Source organism: Lissotriton vulgaris, chromosome 8, assembly GCF_964263255.1.
Source record: "Lissotriton vulgaris chromosome 8, aLisVul1.2, whole genome shotgun sequence".
Taxonomy (NCBI): Eukaryota; Metazoa; Chordata; class Amphibia; order Caudata; family Salamandridae; genus Lissotriton; species Lissotriton vulgaris.
In genome coordinates, this window is record NC_141696.1 from 1,369,759,400 (window position 1) to 1,369,775,774 (window position 16,375).

The 16,375-nt window shown below is 43.4% G+C and overlaps 1 protein-coding gene across 2 annotated transcripts in view; it reads left to right on the forward strand.

The window, feature by feature from the left end:
• Positions 1-16,375, forward strand: part of LOC147698758 (trifunctional purine biosynthetic protein adenosine-3-like) — a 376,225-nt gene that overhangs the window by 206,209 nt on the left and 153,641 nt on the right. For both annotated transcript variants that reach the window (XM_086935329.1, XM_086935328.1), the window contains exons 12-13: positions 6,837-6,931; positions 14,241-14,350. In XM_086935329.1, the coding sequence (XP_086791455.1) occupies positions 6,837-6,931; positions 14,241-14,350 (205 nt within the window). The remainder of the gene's footprint in view (positions 1-6,836; positions 6,932-14,240; positions 14,351-16,375) is intronic.

The following is a 16,375-nucleotide window of genomic DNA, read 5'->3' on the forward strand; positions in this document are numbered from 1 at the left end:
CTGTAGCATAGAATAAAACAATCTAGCGAGAGAAATATCTAAAATAAGCAACATTAGTAGAAAAAATAAGAAACAGCGTGAGTATGAGAGATAGAGTCTAAACAGTAGATAACTGCGAAGCGAATACAATACATATTTAAAAAGCTAACAACATAATAAGGAACAAGCAATAACTGTAAATGACTATACTCTGAGGATGAATGACAGAAGCAAGAGAAAAAAAAAAAAAAGTGATGTATGAGAAAAGAACTGATAGAAAATAGCAAGTTATATAGATAAAGAAAAAGAAAAGTAGAAAAGATATCATATATATCAAATATGAAAAGCAATAATGACGAGATTAGTGCACCAAAATGAACATATCAAAACCTTAGCGAGAGATATATGTATAATAAACACTATTAAGAAAATATTACTAATACACTAATTATATGAGGTAAATCCAAAACAGGAGATAAATGTAAGGTAGAAATGCATATCTAAAAAAGAATAACATACTTAAGGAACAAGCTATAACTGTATATGGCTAGAGAGTGAAGCTGAGACACAAAAGAAAGAAAGTAGAGATGGAAGGGAGAAGAATTATAGTAAAACAAGAGAGTAGGAATATAAAGAAAGAGAGAAAATGACTAGTAATATAAAGAGGAGTACAAATGGTGAGGAGTACAAATGTTGAAGAAATACATAGAGAGAACAAAGAAGGACAACAGATAAGAAAATAGATTAACGAGAATGCGGGTAAGAAACTTCAGAGAAGATGAGAGACAGGGACCCAAACAAAAAGGCATGATAAATAAAAGAAGAGAGCAAAACAAGGAAAAAACCAGGGACCGGAATAAAAAAGGAGAGTGAGAAGAAACTATGAAAAGAGAAAAGAAAAACAAATGTGTTTGGAAATACCTGTAGGAGGAGAACTATAGAAAGAACGAACAAGTAAAAATAGAAATGCAAGAAAGACAACTAGAACAGAGATGAATATGAAGATATGAAGAATAGAAAAATACCATTAACAGACTTGAAAGAGAAGAACAACCGATAAGCAGAACAAGAGAGAACAAAGCACCAGGCATGCGGAAAAATATATCAATAAAGGAAAGGAGACAGTTCAAGTGCCCGAAGCACCGGGGGGTTGCGAGGTCGCGTTCTGAATCTCCATCTCTATCTCCAGCTGGTTGTCCAGGAACGTAGATAGGTCAGCCGGTTCATCGAAAATTCTGGAACGTCCTTTATAAGTAATGCGGAACTTCGATGGACCAGAAAATGAAAAAGGAATACCCATCTCAGAAAGACGTTTCCGAAGATTTAAGAAGCCTTTCCTCCTTATAACCGTGTCTCTGGCAAAGTCCTGAGAAATTGAGATCCGGTGTCCGTCCCAGATGACTTGTTTAATTTTCCGCATATGAGAGAGAATCAGTTCAGTATGTTGATGCCGCAATGGCTTAAAAATGATTGCTCTTGGCTGGGTAGCCGTCTTGGATCGAAACGTTGGAACACGGTGTGCTCTTTCTATCTCAAAGTCTCTGGTGAATGAGATTTGTAAGGTGTCTGGAATCCAATGGGAAAGGAACTCTATCACAGAGGAAGATGATTTCTCTGAATCTTCCGGCAGGCCAAAAATACGTAGGTTAGATCTACGATTACGGTCCTCCTGCTCAGTGAGGTCTCTGCGCAAAGCCGCCATTGAACGCTCTAAGTGGTTGAGGGATCTGGATTGTTTTTGTATACCATCTTCAGCACCACTGATTCGTGATTCAGTAGCAGAAACACGCAGAGAGAGGGCTTTAAAGTCACTCCTGATAGCAGACATCTCCACTTGTAATAAATCCGTGTTAGTTTTCGTTGACTGCGCAATATCATGCACTTCATTGAGGCGCGCCAGAATTGTGTCCAATGTGGAAGTGGTGTCTGACTGAGAAGACTCAGGTGTAGGAGACACTGACTTAAGTCTTTTTAGCGACGTTCCAGTATCTTTGGAGTCTTTGTTGGTCAAGGTGCGACCCATATTTGCAGCCATGAAGGAACAGTCTCCAAAAGAAAGTATACAACCACTTAAGAGGAGGGAAAGCTGCGCAGCCTGTATCAAAAAAGATATAGTAGACTGAGCTCAATGGGCGCTACTTTATTAATATCGGCGGACTAATATGCAGGGCAGGCATGTAGCAAAATATTAAATAGCTACAATAGAGCAGGGGAGCACTGTAATGAGATCGTAGAAAAAAAGACCTACACCTACATGAGAGAACTGCACTGAAAGAAACAGCGCGTGGACAGCTTAATTCCAGCCAAGCAGCAAGAAAATAACAAAAAAAAAGTAATAACTGTTACCACTTGCAGGCATCATAGACGAAACGACCTGGAAATCCACTTCAAACTGTAAGAATGTAGCCACAGCTGCGCTTCTGAGGAGAAACTGTGACAGCGTCAAGAGCGGTAAAATGGCGGCCGTCCGTGAGGAGAGAAGGTCGTCTCAGGAGGTCGAAATATAAATGAAGCAGCCGGTGCCCAAAATAGCAGGAAACCTCCGTCAAGCAGCTCCCTGCATGTTCCGCCGCTGTGGTCTGCCTTTTCCGCCACTCGGGGCAGCTAGGAAACGGAGAAAATAGCTCACCGGGCTAAACTCGCCTCGGAGCTCAAGCGCGACCCGCCATACTGAACCAAGGTAAGAGTCGTTTTGAGTTAGATTGTTTTTATTGCTCTCTCCGTATTTGGTGGTGTGGCAAACCTGGTGAAACTGACATCCCCGATACTCTGTCCCTTCCGGTAAACCCTGGGGACTCACAAGTGGCGTAGGACAGCACCACCTAGCACCTGCAGCTCTTCTTCGCTAGGAATATGTCTGAGTCCAGTGTGGTCTCTAGAGAAAGGCGCATATAAGCAACATGTGGGCATCTACATATCCATCCGACACTGTGTTACCAAATGTATGTAATGTGTTCATTAGGTTTCAGAAAGAGGTGGGTCAAATGCATACTTCACTCCTACTTTCCATATCTGTACTGTGTGCACACAGATAGTTTCCATAGTTGCTGTTTCAGACGTTTGGAAATTAAAATATTGCCTTTTTAAATAGAGCATATGTGTCTGTGACTGAAAGCAGGGTGCAGCCACTGTTGAGATAACAAAACAGGCATCTAGGGCCAAGACAAATGAAACAAAGAGGCAGAATTATTTTTCCTTATAGTCACTTTTACCAAAACCTGCTTATCTCTGTGGACTGGACTGTTGCTGTTGTCCGACAGGCCACTTTCTCGCATCCATTTCATTCTTAAAATCGATAGTACCAACTTTGAGATTGCTTTCACTGTATTAGTGTTCGCTCCTCCTCTTTGATTTGAAATTCTCCCTTACAGGCGCCTCCATTCTGCTCTTTCGAGCTGTTGTTATCTTATACACCTTAATAGGTTGGTGTAATGTATGAATGTAAATGCATACTTCGTGTTTGCAAATGTTTTGCGACATGTCCCTGCTGTCAAACCTCACTGTGTGCAGTAGATATAAGCACAGAACATTTTACATGCAGAAGACCCCATACCTAGAATTCTCCTGATCATGTACCCATTTCCCAGACTCACCATCCAGACAGCAGACTTGCCAGAGGCCCCAGGTCTCAACCTTAACTGGGAGTGCATCGTTATTTACCTGCAGCGTATTCACCCACTTTGTCTCGTTCACAATCGAGCTGTGCATGACTTTGCGTGTGCTCTTTCAGTTTATCAGTTGCTCCTTCTTTGCTACAACTGACCCAAAACGTGCTTCACGAGCCATCATCACACTTGCAAAGAGATCACTTATACCACTTTAAGGACAAGACCTTCTGCTGCTGTGCTGCCTCTCCTTCCAGTAACTAGGCAACTTCATCATCCAGATTTAGATTTTTCAAATTCACCCGAGATTTGAAAGGGATATTGTTTCCACTTCCGGCATCTTCTCAGTGATGGGCGTTATACATTTCTGTGTTTGGTGAGAATGGTTTGGATAATCTGTTAGTCCTTTTTTCCAGAGAAGAAATGTTCGTCTCTTGTTAAGTATCAGTTTGCACTGAAGGGATAAGTGCACCTTGTGTTCACCAATAGTATAAAGCACCATTTTTGTGGAAGGAAAAAGGCCCAGATTTACTAATGCTTTGTGCTGGGTTTGTGTTACTGAGTAAACCCAACGATAAGTGTTACGGAGGTATTTACTATCCAACACAAATCACAATTTGCATTGGAGAGTTTCCCAAAGTGACGCAAAGGTCCTCTATGCCAGGGGTCTCCAACCTTTCCAATAGTGAGAACAACTTCTGATAATCGAAGACCATTGTGAGCTATTGCCTAATAAAGAATTTGATCAATTTACCCAGAGGCCAGGTCACCTACAGTGCTCAGTCCTGCTACGGTGAGCAAACAGCATCAATGGTACAGAAACTGTATCGCAAACTGTATACAATTTTGTCCCTTTGCTCTTGAGAAAGCAAAAGGGAAAAAGAGAAAGAGCGACAAAGAATGTGAGAGAAAAAGTAGAGGTGGAGAAAAGTGGAATAGAAAGACTGGGAAAGGAAAAAATGACAGAATAAGAGAAAAACGCAAGATAGAAACAAAGGACTATAAGAAACAATCAGAAAAAGACGGAAAGTAAGAAGAAGAGACAAAAGAGAAAGAAAGGAGAAAAAATGAACGGAAAAGGGGCAAAAGACATAAAGGAAGAAATAGATTACAAAGAAAATAAAAAAAACAACAGCCCAACAGAGAAAGGGAAAAGAAAGAAAGCAAGAGAAAGACAAAGAGAATGAGAAAAGAAAGAAGAGTAAAACAAGGCAAAATGAGAGAAAGAAAGGGAAACAAATAATAGAAAAAAATAAAGAAACAGAAAGAAGAAAAACGGAGAAAAGAACAGTAGTGGAGGAAGAAAAGAGAAAATGAGAGAAAAAGATACAATAAGTACAGCAAAAGAGAGATAAGATAAAGAAAAATGAAGGAATGGTGGAGACAAAGTAAGAGGATAAGACTGAACAAAAGAAGGAAAGAAGAAGAAAAAACTGCAGAGAAAGAAACTGGTAGAGAAGGAGGAGTGACATCAAGAAGGAGGGAAGGAAGGAACAAAAAATGGAGAAAGGAGAAAGAAATGAATGAATAGAATGAATGAATAGAATGAAACAACAAAGGAAAGAGTTACTGCGAGAAAGAAAGGTGAAGAATAAGGAAATAGAAAAAAGAGAGCATAGAAAGAGAAAGAAAGAAAAGAAGAAAAAAAGGTAAGAAAGTAATAAAGAAGGGAAAAATCGAGAACACAAAAAAAAGTAGAGGTAAAAATTAGTAAAAAAAGAAAGACAAATATCAACAATAAAATAAAAACACGAAGAAAAAAGAGAGAAAGAAACTGAAAACGAATTCACAACAAAGATGGTGCGAAGAAAGAAAGAAGTAAGGAAAGAATGGAGTAGTGTAAAAAGAAAAGAAAGAGAGAAAGAAAGAAGGAGAAAGAGAAGCGATCAAAGAAATTGAGTAAGGAGATAAAGACATGAAAGCACACAACAAAACAGAGAAGGAAGGAGAGGCAAGAAAGAAAGGAGAAAAACGAAAGAATGTTTCAGAGGGTGGCTGCATCATCCCGCACTGTCAGCTTTTGAGCTAACAGAAACAGTGTTTTAAAGAACTGACTTATCAGGTGGGGAGCTGTCTATCCTCAAGCCTGCTGATAGGCAGTTATCATGTGTGAGCTACTCAGTGGCAGCCTGTGATCTTCAGGTAGCTCACAATCCACCTGTTTGACACCTATGTGCTATGCCCTGGTTTGCTTTACTTTGCGTCAAGGGAGCGTTCCATGGGTGGTACGTGAGCATAACCGTTAAGTGCCAGCGCTGGGTGAGAGGAAAACTGGCCATATCTTAGTAGAGATGGTGCTGTTTCCTCTCGCTTCATCATTTAACACTTGCCCTGCATTGCATGAAAAAGATCCCCCGCTTGTGTTAGTGCACCACAATACCAAATCTAATCACCCAGGTGTCATCTGTCTTCATGAAAATGCTAAAGGATCAGGGGCCTCATTTATGAGGCCTTGCGTCAGTTTTGCGCTGCGGATGCGTCACTTTTTGTGACGCATCGGCAGCGTAAAACATGCGCCTTGTTGCGCCATATTTAAAAAGTGACGCATCTAGGTAGATGCGTCACTTTTTAAACCCCTGCGCCACATTATGCCTGCGTCAGGTATAATGTATGCAAAGGGGGCTTTCCCCCGCAAAAAGCCTCGTAATAGTGACGCAGTGAAATCTATGAGATTTCACTGCGTCACTTTTAGGATGCGGTTGCGTCAAAATCTTGCGCCTGCCTCACAGCAGGCGTAAGACTGACGCAAGCCCTTTCACATGGGGCTTTCCCCATGTGAAAGGACGCATTGCTGGAGTTGCTTCACTTTTGTGACACACTCCAGCAATGCGTCACTTTTGCGCTTACAGATGCGTCAGAAATACTGAGGTATCTGTAAGTCCTTGCGACATGATGCGTCATACATTAAATATGACGCATCATTGGTGTCGCAAGGGGTGCGCAGTGAAAAGTGACGCATCGCTGTTTTCACGCAGCGATGCGTCACTTTTCATAAATGAGGCCCCAGGTGTTAAATGATGATACTGATATTGATAATGAATATCAATGCACATTAATAAAAGGAAGATTGGGGGATGTCAGCGCTTGGATTTATGCATCTCGCTTTGACTCAGTTCTGTGTAGTGGATTAAAAATTATCATGAGCTTTAAGCATACTATACGCTATATTATATAGAGAGGGATTTTCTCCCAGTGCAAAGGTGGTTGGAACTCAGTATTACTATTTAACAAGAATTCTCTCTTTCATTTTAGAGGCCTGAAACGCAATGACAGCGGTGAATGTGCCGGTACTAGTATCCCATTGATATGTGCCGTGAAACCACTGGCTACTGGTCCACCCAAACCAGGTGAGAAATTACCAAGGAATTAACTCATGTATTTTGTATTATCAGTCAGTAAGTCAAGATTGCTTTATTTGATCAATTAAAATCATAAAAGCATACAAAAATATGCAGTATTCAAGAAAGATAAAATCTATGACATTTCATGGGCCGTTAGTAATAAAATACAGGGCTAAATATTTCATGTTAAAAATGTACAGCATTACGGGACAATCTACTACACAAATAGATTTCATTTCATTTCATCAACTTTTATTCGATTATAAAATTGTATAATCATAAAAAGTACAGTTTTATAAAGAACGTTAAATTAGTACAATAAGAAGAGGTCATTTACATTTGAACACATGTAATGTTAAAAGACGATTTTACGACGAGTTGATGTTACTGTTTTTAAAAAGGTCGCTATCAATTTTGCTTCATGCGGGGTTTTCGGTGATTGGAGTGCTGGGTATGATTGTCTGAGTCCGCTTAAACGGAGGAGGGGCAAAATCCATTTTTTCCTTGCCGGTCTATAGTATTTACAAAACAAGATGACGTGTATCGTTGATTGTTTAGAAACCCCATCACAGGGGCAACATATCAAATTTCGAGACCAGTTATTCAATTCAGGAAATGAGACCATGCGGAAGAAAAGGTCGAACCGTAGTCTTGTCAATAGGAATTTTTCATAGTTCGAAAGAAAGAACGTCAGGTAGGGCTGTATCAGTTTCTCTGTCTGCAATATGCAGATTTTTTCATTTTGTGTTTTAACAATCTCGGCTTGATTGCGGAGTTCTCTTAAGTGGCCCATGCATAGTTCTTTCAGCTGTTTCTTTGAGATATCTTCTATTGAAGGTGGTTCTAGAAAATATTGCTCACGATCAAGATCTTGGAGGAATTTGTGGACGTAGTTGAGCCACGGTATTTTTCTCCAGTATGCTAGGCCAAGGCATTCGGTAATAAGGGAGCGTGTTATGTGACTTTCGGGGTTACACCATATACGGTGCCAGAGTATGAGGGGCTGGCATCGTATAGTGTCTGTCACATATTCCATGCCCAGCTCCCGATGCGAAGCTAAGATCGGGGAGCTTTGAGGAAGAGCTAAGATATATTTAATGAAAGCGTTCTCCGTAACCTGGAGTTGGTCGATGCATCCATGGCCCCAAATGCCTGCTCCATATGTGGCCACACTGTGGCATTTTGCATAATATATCGTTAGCAGTTCCGCTGGGGCTGGTTTACCTAGTTTCCTAGAGAAAGCACTTAGTGCTGATACTGCTCGGCGAAAGTTGAGATTTCTGGCTTCGATTGCCTTGTGCCAGGTCATTGTGTCTTCCACTAGTATGCCCAAGTATGGGTATACCGATGTTTTTTCCAGTCTGCTGTTATTAATGAATATGGACTTTGAAACTCCCCGTTTTGGTCCGATGGTCATTGTGAAAGTTTTTTTGATGTTTACTTTTAGACCCAGGGAGTCCATGAATGACACATATTTGTTCAACTGTCGCTGGAGTTGGTTAGATGTCCGGGCCAGGATGACCGAGTCGTCGGCATACAGGAGGATGGGTATCGGGCGGCGTGCTATCTGTGGGAGGTCCTGGCTCCCTTCCAGCATAGCCTGTTCAAGCCCGTTGGTGTATAGATTGAACAGGAAGGGAGCCAGTACACACCCTTGCCTTACTCCTCGTGATATTTTGAAGGGGCGTGATAGTTCGCCACCGATGCCGTAACGAACTCGGCCTTCCGCGTTGGTATATAGCTCCCTCAGGAAAGCTAGTATGGGTGGGTCCACTCCGAGGTTTGTCATAATCTGCCACAGCTTTGCATGCTGAACGCAGTCGAATGCCGCGCTCAGGTCTACATAGACCAGATAGATGTTGCCTCCTTTCGCGCGTGCATATTTTCCAGCCAGGAGGATCAGGTTTAGGGCCTGTTCCACCGTTCCAAGCCCCTTCTGGAAACCATATTGCAGGTCTGTGATGGTGTTATTCTCTCGGGCCCAAGATTGTAATCGGTCCAGGAGTAGTCGACCTGCAATCTTGCCCGTGGAGTCCAGAAGGGAGATCGGTCGGTAGCACGCGGGGTCATTGCGGTCCCCTTTCTTGAATATTGGCAATAGGGTAGATGTTGACCATGATGGAAAGAGTCCGATTTTAGTGACTGCAGTCATTACCCGAGTGATTATTAGTGACCAATAATCACTATTATATAAAAACAAGTCCATAGGTACCCCATCTGGGCCGGGGGCCTTGCCGGTTTTTGAGGCTTTAATGGCCTTTCTGACCTCGTTGAGGGTGAAACGCAGGTTAATGGGGTGAATGTTGTTCTTTGCTTGTTCCTGGTCTATTGTTTGGGGAAGGTCCGTTGGTATGCCGAAGATTTTTGTGAAGTGGTGAACCCAGTCATTCTCGGTTATTGCCACGTCTAGGTGATGTGGGTCAGTGATGTTATCCAGAAAGGGTGATCTTATGGTCTGCCAGAATGCAGTGCTGTCTTTTCTTAGTGCGCTCTCATGTAATTGACGCCATAGGTCTTGCTTTATCTGTTGCTTGCGGTTTTTCCGGGCGTTATTGTACATTTTCCTCCGTTGTGAAATTGTTTGGGCATCTCTTGGTTTCTGTCGAAGGGCTTCTTTGAGGGAAGTGAGGGCCTTTCGACAATCAGTGTCGAACCATCTCGTCGTGGGAAGTTTTGGTTTGTTTGCTGTGTTTTTGAATAGCTCTTCCCTTATTGCTCCTTGGATGTTGTTAAAGGAGATGATGATTGATTCAGGGGATGCCTCTGCAGACAGACAGTCCATTAACCATAAGTGTGTTTTTTCGAGTATCCTTTGTGTTGTCTCTTCAGGGTCGATCTTTGACCATTTAATAGCGTAGCCATTCTTTTTCTTTATGGCCAGCGACTGTTGGTCGAGGGAGCTGGCTTTTATTGAAGATGAACCTGTTTTTCCCATAAGGAGTTCCACACTGAGGTGGTAATGGTCGCTAATTGGACTGGACCCTACTTTGTAGTTTTTTAGTAGTCCTTTACAGGTGTTTGAAGCTAGGATATAGTCAATGGTTGTCAGACAGCCTCGCCCATGAAAGGTGGGTAGAAATTCCTGCACCGGGTTAACTAGTTCATTAGCAAAATCTAAGTCCAAGGTGAAGAGGATTTCGTTCAGCTTATTTCCACCCGGGGTATGTACAAAAAGAGGGATGGGGTTTCCGAGTTCATTCTGTAGTCCGCAGATCCCGTTTTTGTGATTTGGACATAGTGTTTGATTGAAATCACCTCCCCAGATATAGTTGAGTGTTGCGTTATGGTTTGCGTTTTGTAGTGAGGATATATATGCCACCATTTCATCTAAGTGTGAGCAGCATTCCAGAGTGCCAGTGTTATTGTAGTAGTTTATGAGTATAAATAAGTTTCTCGTTGATGCCGTCTGGTGCGTAATTTGAATGATTTGGAAAATGCATGTTTCCTTTAGTAATTTCACTGTGAGTGGAACGGTGTTAGAAAAATAGATCATGAGTCTACCTTTTGGCCTTCCCATTGTGCTAGGTGTTGCTTTGGTAAATAATGTCTTGTAACCCACTAGATGGAGAGGGGTTATACGCCAGGTCTCTTGTAGGCACAGGATTTGTTGGCTCCTTGCTGTGTTCAGCCATAAAGGGCATGTTATTTTTGCGGTTAGGCCTGCAACGTTCCAATAAGCAATACCTATGCTCATGGTCTGTGTTTCTTTCACGTTGGCAGATATTGTCAAGTTGTTAATATTGACTGCATTGGCTGTATCTTGCTGGATGCTTGATCCCAGGCTGGTATCTGCTTCTGCTGGGGAAGTACTAGTCAGGAGATTATTTGGGTATGTCCATGGTATCTCAAGTGTATGGGGAGACTCTGGAAATGCTATATGCTGTTTATCGGATACAGAGTGTTGTGTAGTGTCAACTTTGTGGTAGCTAGATTTATCCAGGAATGGTCAGTCGACCATTTCGAGGCAATCGAAGCGATTTTGGGTTGGGAAGCCCTGCCATCCTTCATATGCTTGATAGGGTCTGTCCTGCCAATAAGGTATTTGACGTTCTATGTACCTTTCTCTCGGTCCGCCCCTGGCCATGTATTCATGTGGGTATTCCATCTGATTCCATGGTGCTTGGTGCCATGGCTCCTGGTTTCGCGAATCTTTGGGGTGATGGTGCCATACCCAGGGTGGGGGATTGCGATGTTGTTTCACTGGGGGGTAGAAGAAAGAAAGGTGTCGGGCGTCTATCCCCCCTTTTTTGTCGAGTTGAGGCCAAGCACAAATATGGTCTACGGTTGAGGGATCTCTACATGTTACGATGATACAGTCACCGCGTATCGGGCTGTGGTGATCCCTCCCGAGAGATGGGATTCAAGGAGTCTATTGATGCTTAGCCACTGCATGGCTTTGTTTTTAAGTGACCATGCAGTTTCTGGTGTATCGTCTGTTAACTCGGGTACTCCTGTTAGAACTATTGTATAGGGAGTGGCTTCCGGGGGCAAGTGGGCAGGACGTCTAACTGCAGAAGGTTTTTTAGGTGTGTTTTTAGGTGTTTTTTGGGGGGGCAGAGGTTTCGATGAATGGAGTTCAGACTTATTTTCTGGACAGATTCTGCTGGAATCTATGTTTGTTGCTGAACATGGGGTGTCTACCGTAACTTTATCTGTGGTTACAGTTTGCTGTACTGTTTTGGGAGGTGGTTTCTCCTTCTGGGGATGAAGCGTGTTTGCTGTGGATTTGGGTATTGTAGTCGTTTGTTTTAAATTTTTCTGTGCTGAAGATGTTGGGTTTGGATGATTGACTGTTTTCTGCGTGTGTGCTTGATTTTGTTTTTTGGGTGGGTGCGAGGTGTTGCGCTGCCCCTTTATGTCTATCCGGGTGTTTGAATCTAGGAGGGTGGCCGAGATTATAGTTAGTTGGGCTTCGAGATTTCTGATACTTAACTGAATAGGCTTTAGATATTGGTATAGTAAGTCTTTAGTTGTAGTAAGAACTTGCGAAGTGATTCTGCAGGTCTTACATTGGTTTGTGGTGCTGTCGTTAGAGATTGCCTTGTGTGGGAGGGTTAATTCGGGGAGATGTAGTATACTGTGAGTCGTTGAGGAGTTTGAATGAGTTGTTGTGTGTTCCTGGCACGATAGACTGGATGTTTCTTCACTGTTTGCTAGACGAGTTTTCGGAATTGCTCCTTCTCTCTCGCCTTGCTGGGGCAGATTTTCGGCGGGTTGGATGTCTCCCTGAGTTTGACAGCCAGCTAGGTCGGGAGTTGCTTCCAGGTCGTCCGATGTTATGGAAAGATCCGACTCAGAGTGCGTGACTGACAAGTCTACTACTACCGACGGGACGGTATTTGAGTCTGGTACTGACAGAGTCACAGGAAGAGAGCTGTTTTGGGTGTTGAGGTTGATTGGAGAGGCGGCATTTGCTATAGCGCCTAATGATGAGCGCTTCGCGTTTGCACTCATGAGATCTAATGATACTCTCTTCTCCATCAGAGCTATGCTTTGGTTTATCGTCTCATTGACCCGTGATATGAATAGGTCAATAGGGCCTGTTACTTGTGCTACCTCCTGCGCGTGTTTAGATTTAGGTTTGGAGGCACTTCTTGTTTTAGGTGGCATATTTGTTTGTTGCTGGGTCGTTGTTGAAAGAGGAATGGCCCGGTCCGGTCTCTATCGGGCACTAACGGGCCCGGCCTTGGCCCGGGCTTCGCCCCGGGCTGCGTCCCGCGTAGCTGGTGCCGCGAGAAGTTGTAGCGCTTCGCTGGGGGCGGGGCACTGGAAGGGGGCGCGGCTCTCACAGGAAGAGGACCAGCTGTAGGTGGTGAATGCTGGTCCTCGCAGTCCTGGGGCCGGCGCCTCGTCCTCCTCTGCGGCCTTGCGCTCACAGTCACTCAGCGGCGCTTTGGACAAACTGCTATGCTACTCCTGTAGCAGGGATCGGCAGCAGGAAAAGAGAGAGTCTTAACGATGTTAGGCGGTGAGTCTTTCTCCACGAGTGGCACCCGCGCAGCGGGTGCCGCGAGAAGTTGTAGCGCTTCGCTGGGGGCGGGGCACTGGAAGGGGGCGCGGCTCTCACAGGAAGAGGACCAGCTGTAGGTGGTGAATACTGGTCCTCGCAGTCCTGGGGCCGGCGCCTCGTCCTCCTCTGCGGCCTCGCGCTCACAGTCACTCAGCGGCGCTTTGGACAAACTGCTATGCTACTCCTGTAGCAGGGATCGGCAGCAGGAAAAGAGAGAGTCTTAACGATGTTAGGCGGTGAGTCTTTCTCCACGAGTGGCACCCGCGCAGCGGGTGCCGCGAGAAGTTGTAGCGCTTCGCTGGGGGCGGGGCACTGGAAGGGGGCGCGGCTCTCACAGGAAGAGGACCAGCTGTAGGTGGTGAATGCTGGTCCTCGCAGTCCTGGGGCCGGCGCCTCGTCCTCCTCTGCGGCCTCGCGCTCACAGTCACTCAGCGGCGCTTTGGACAAACTGCTATGCTACTCCTGTAGCAGGGATCGGCAGCAGGAAAAGAGAGAGTCTTAACGATGTTAGGCGGTGAGTCTTTCTCCACGAGATAAATCAGTCTTAAAAGCAACAGTCATTAGGGAAACAGGAATATGACACATAATAAATCAGCCACATAAGAGGTTATTTTCTTTTGCTTCTTGCTCTAACTGCTGCAACTGAAAAACTGCCAATATTAAACATTTCCCAAGGGCTGTTCAGCATCTACAGGCACACTAGGCAGTCTGCAATTTAGAAAAGAGTTGAAGTCACGTCTCTTTAACGAGTGCTGGTTCACAGTGAAGTAACAGTTCACCTCCACTCCCAGAAGCCAGCCACCCTTCCAGTCACTCATGGGCGGTATCTTTGCCTTTAACCCTGTACAGCGAGTGCTCTGCTGCTTTTGGCTGTGTTTGCACAATAAGAACACCATATTCATGCTACACACTACTGACATAAAGCACTGTGTAAGTCAGAGTGCCTTGTTCACTTAAATTTGTTATAGGACTCAAAATGCTACTACGTACTCCATAGCACTTCTTTTGTGGCCTGTAGTGTGGGGAGGCAAACTGTTTGAGCAGCCATCTTGGCAGACCATAACCAGTCCTACCATTTTGTCAGTGGGAATACAAACATAATAAGTACTAATTGCTGGTCTCTGGCGGCCTTGAGAATCTCTGGAAATGTATTTTTTAAGATTTATGTTCAGAACAAGGTGCTCTTTTTCCTCATTCTTTCGTAATCTGATGACCTATTAAAATGTATGTGTATATCTATCTTATCCAAGAAATGTCGTAGAACAGTGTTTGATAAGATTATTCATTATTTTGTCCCACTGGCAGGCTACCGCTTGGATCACATAAGATGTGCTGGACTGTTTGATTTGAAAACCAGTGGATACAGCGACCCCATTTTAATATCAAAAGCGAATAGCGTCGGAGCCAAGCTAGAGGTAACCAGTTTTTTAATATCAGAAACATAAATTGTGATTCTTTGCAGACAATATTCACTAAATTGTGCATGGATAGCCAAGCATGATGACTGAATTTCCAGCCTCATTTATACCTATTTGTAACACCTACAACATCAGCCTTGCTTGGCGCTAAAGGCGTTTAAGTGCTTTTAAAGAAACAATTTTTTTCATAAGTTAATCAAAGTAGAAGAAGGGCAAAGGCAGTCAATGTAAAGCTTGTTCTTTTTCACGTTTAATATCAATGTCTTCTTGGCAAATTAAATATATTTTAAGACAAACATCTTGCTATATTAAGCAAAATAAGGAAAGTTATCTAAGCATTGCCCATGTAGCATAGGAGAGTATAAGCCACACAGCAGGATCATGTAGCTGTATAGCCCGCTCCAAGGGCTTTATTGGTTAGTAAAGGCCCTGGACATAAGTTATAGACCCGAGCCACAGATGAGGGCCTATGAAGAGGGCTAATTCCTTTAATAATCAGTATAACCTGAGGCCCAAGAGCTATAAGGCTATTAGAACATTCCACCCACTGAGGATAGGATTTTCTAACTCAGAAAGGAGAAACATAAAGACAAGCATTGCAATGTTGGAGCAAAAGGCTTTTGCCAGACATTGTAAGCTCAAAGCCAATTAATTGTTTTCAGTGAGAGCTTATAATATTCCAATGTTCTAATTTAGCTTAATAGCCCGCCATAGCAGGCTATACCATCCATTAAAGGACTGCTTTAGCGTTTAACAAAGAAGTGTGCCTTTAATGGCTGGTATAGCCCAGCTATGGTGGGCTATAAAGCTATTTGAACATTCCTGCAAAAGATTGCGCAGCGGAAGGAGGTCCACTGTGCAATCCGCGGATCAAGGTTAGGTTGGAGTAGGTTGCCGGACTTTTGCAGGTAATTCAGAACAGTGGATCACTGACCAAGTGGTGCTTCCACTCCCAACCACTAGTTTTGTATTTAACAATTTCTTTTGTCACACACCACAAATTGGTTACACACACACATGGTATTAACACCCACCTGGTTCTGAAGAAGGCAGCCACACCTCTTTCGAGAGTATTAGGCTGAAATATGTCGACCTATGACAAATTCCACGCCCTTTTACAAGTGTAATTCCATCCTGTTATGGCTTGTTTTTAATCCTGGTCTGGGGATTCCTGAATAAAATGTATTGCGTACCTCTGAACTAGTTTTAATTCACATTTATGATTTTTTGCTTTGTGTTCCTCACCACACCTACTTAAGGTAGTGAGTGGACCTCTGTCAGACAAAGTAAAACATCCCTGAGCTCCTCCCTCTCAGAGAGGGGGTTGTAGTCATCACTATACCCAGGCTTACAGTGTGAGGAGCTTACCCTATGATCAAGAATGCCACCTTTAAGGGGGTGAGGGAAACCGTCCTATAAAGGGGATGCCCCATTAGCATTCGATTGATCCTTAGACCCAGGGTTTCCTTTGTGTTGTAGAGCTGAACATATATTCTACACTTACTGAGTGTAGTGAGCACCATGAGCCCATCAGGTTCCAGTGCTAATCCCACCCATAAAGCCTAAGGCATTCTCCACCAGTGGTGTATGGGATAATGGGAGTCATGATGGTAACTGTTAACTTGTTTCTGGGCGAGGGACAGTAGTAACCTATTACTGGGCGATCTCTTAGTGTCCTGTTACTGAGCAAGACAACATGGAAATAAATTATAATAGAGAGGTCACATGGGAACTCAGTGTAAAAGTTATTAGTGAATCACATATTTCATTTTTGTAGCTGTACCCAAGCAGTGTACATAATTTGCTTTAAGAACACATTCTGTTAGCCCTATCGTGTTTTATAATATGAACACAACAAAATGTAGTTAATCCTTATAGGCTTATACCCGAAGAGCTATTTAGTATGGGTAATTACTAAGGCACTATACCATATCATGTGATGTGGTGATAGTGCCCCATCTGTAGATAGTTTATTCCACCACACTCTATCAGCAGTGGGCTGCAGAGAATGTCTAAGTCATG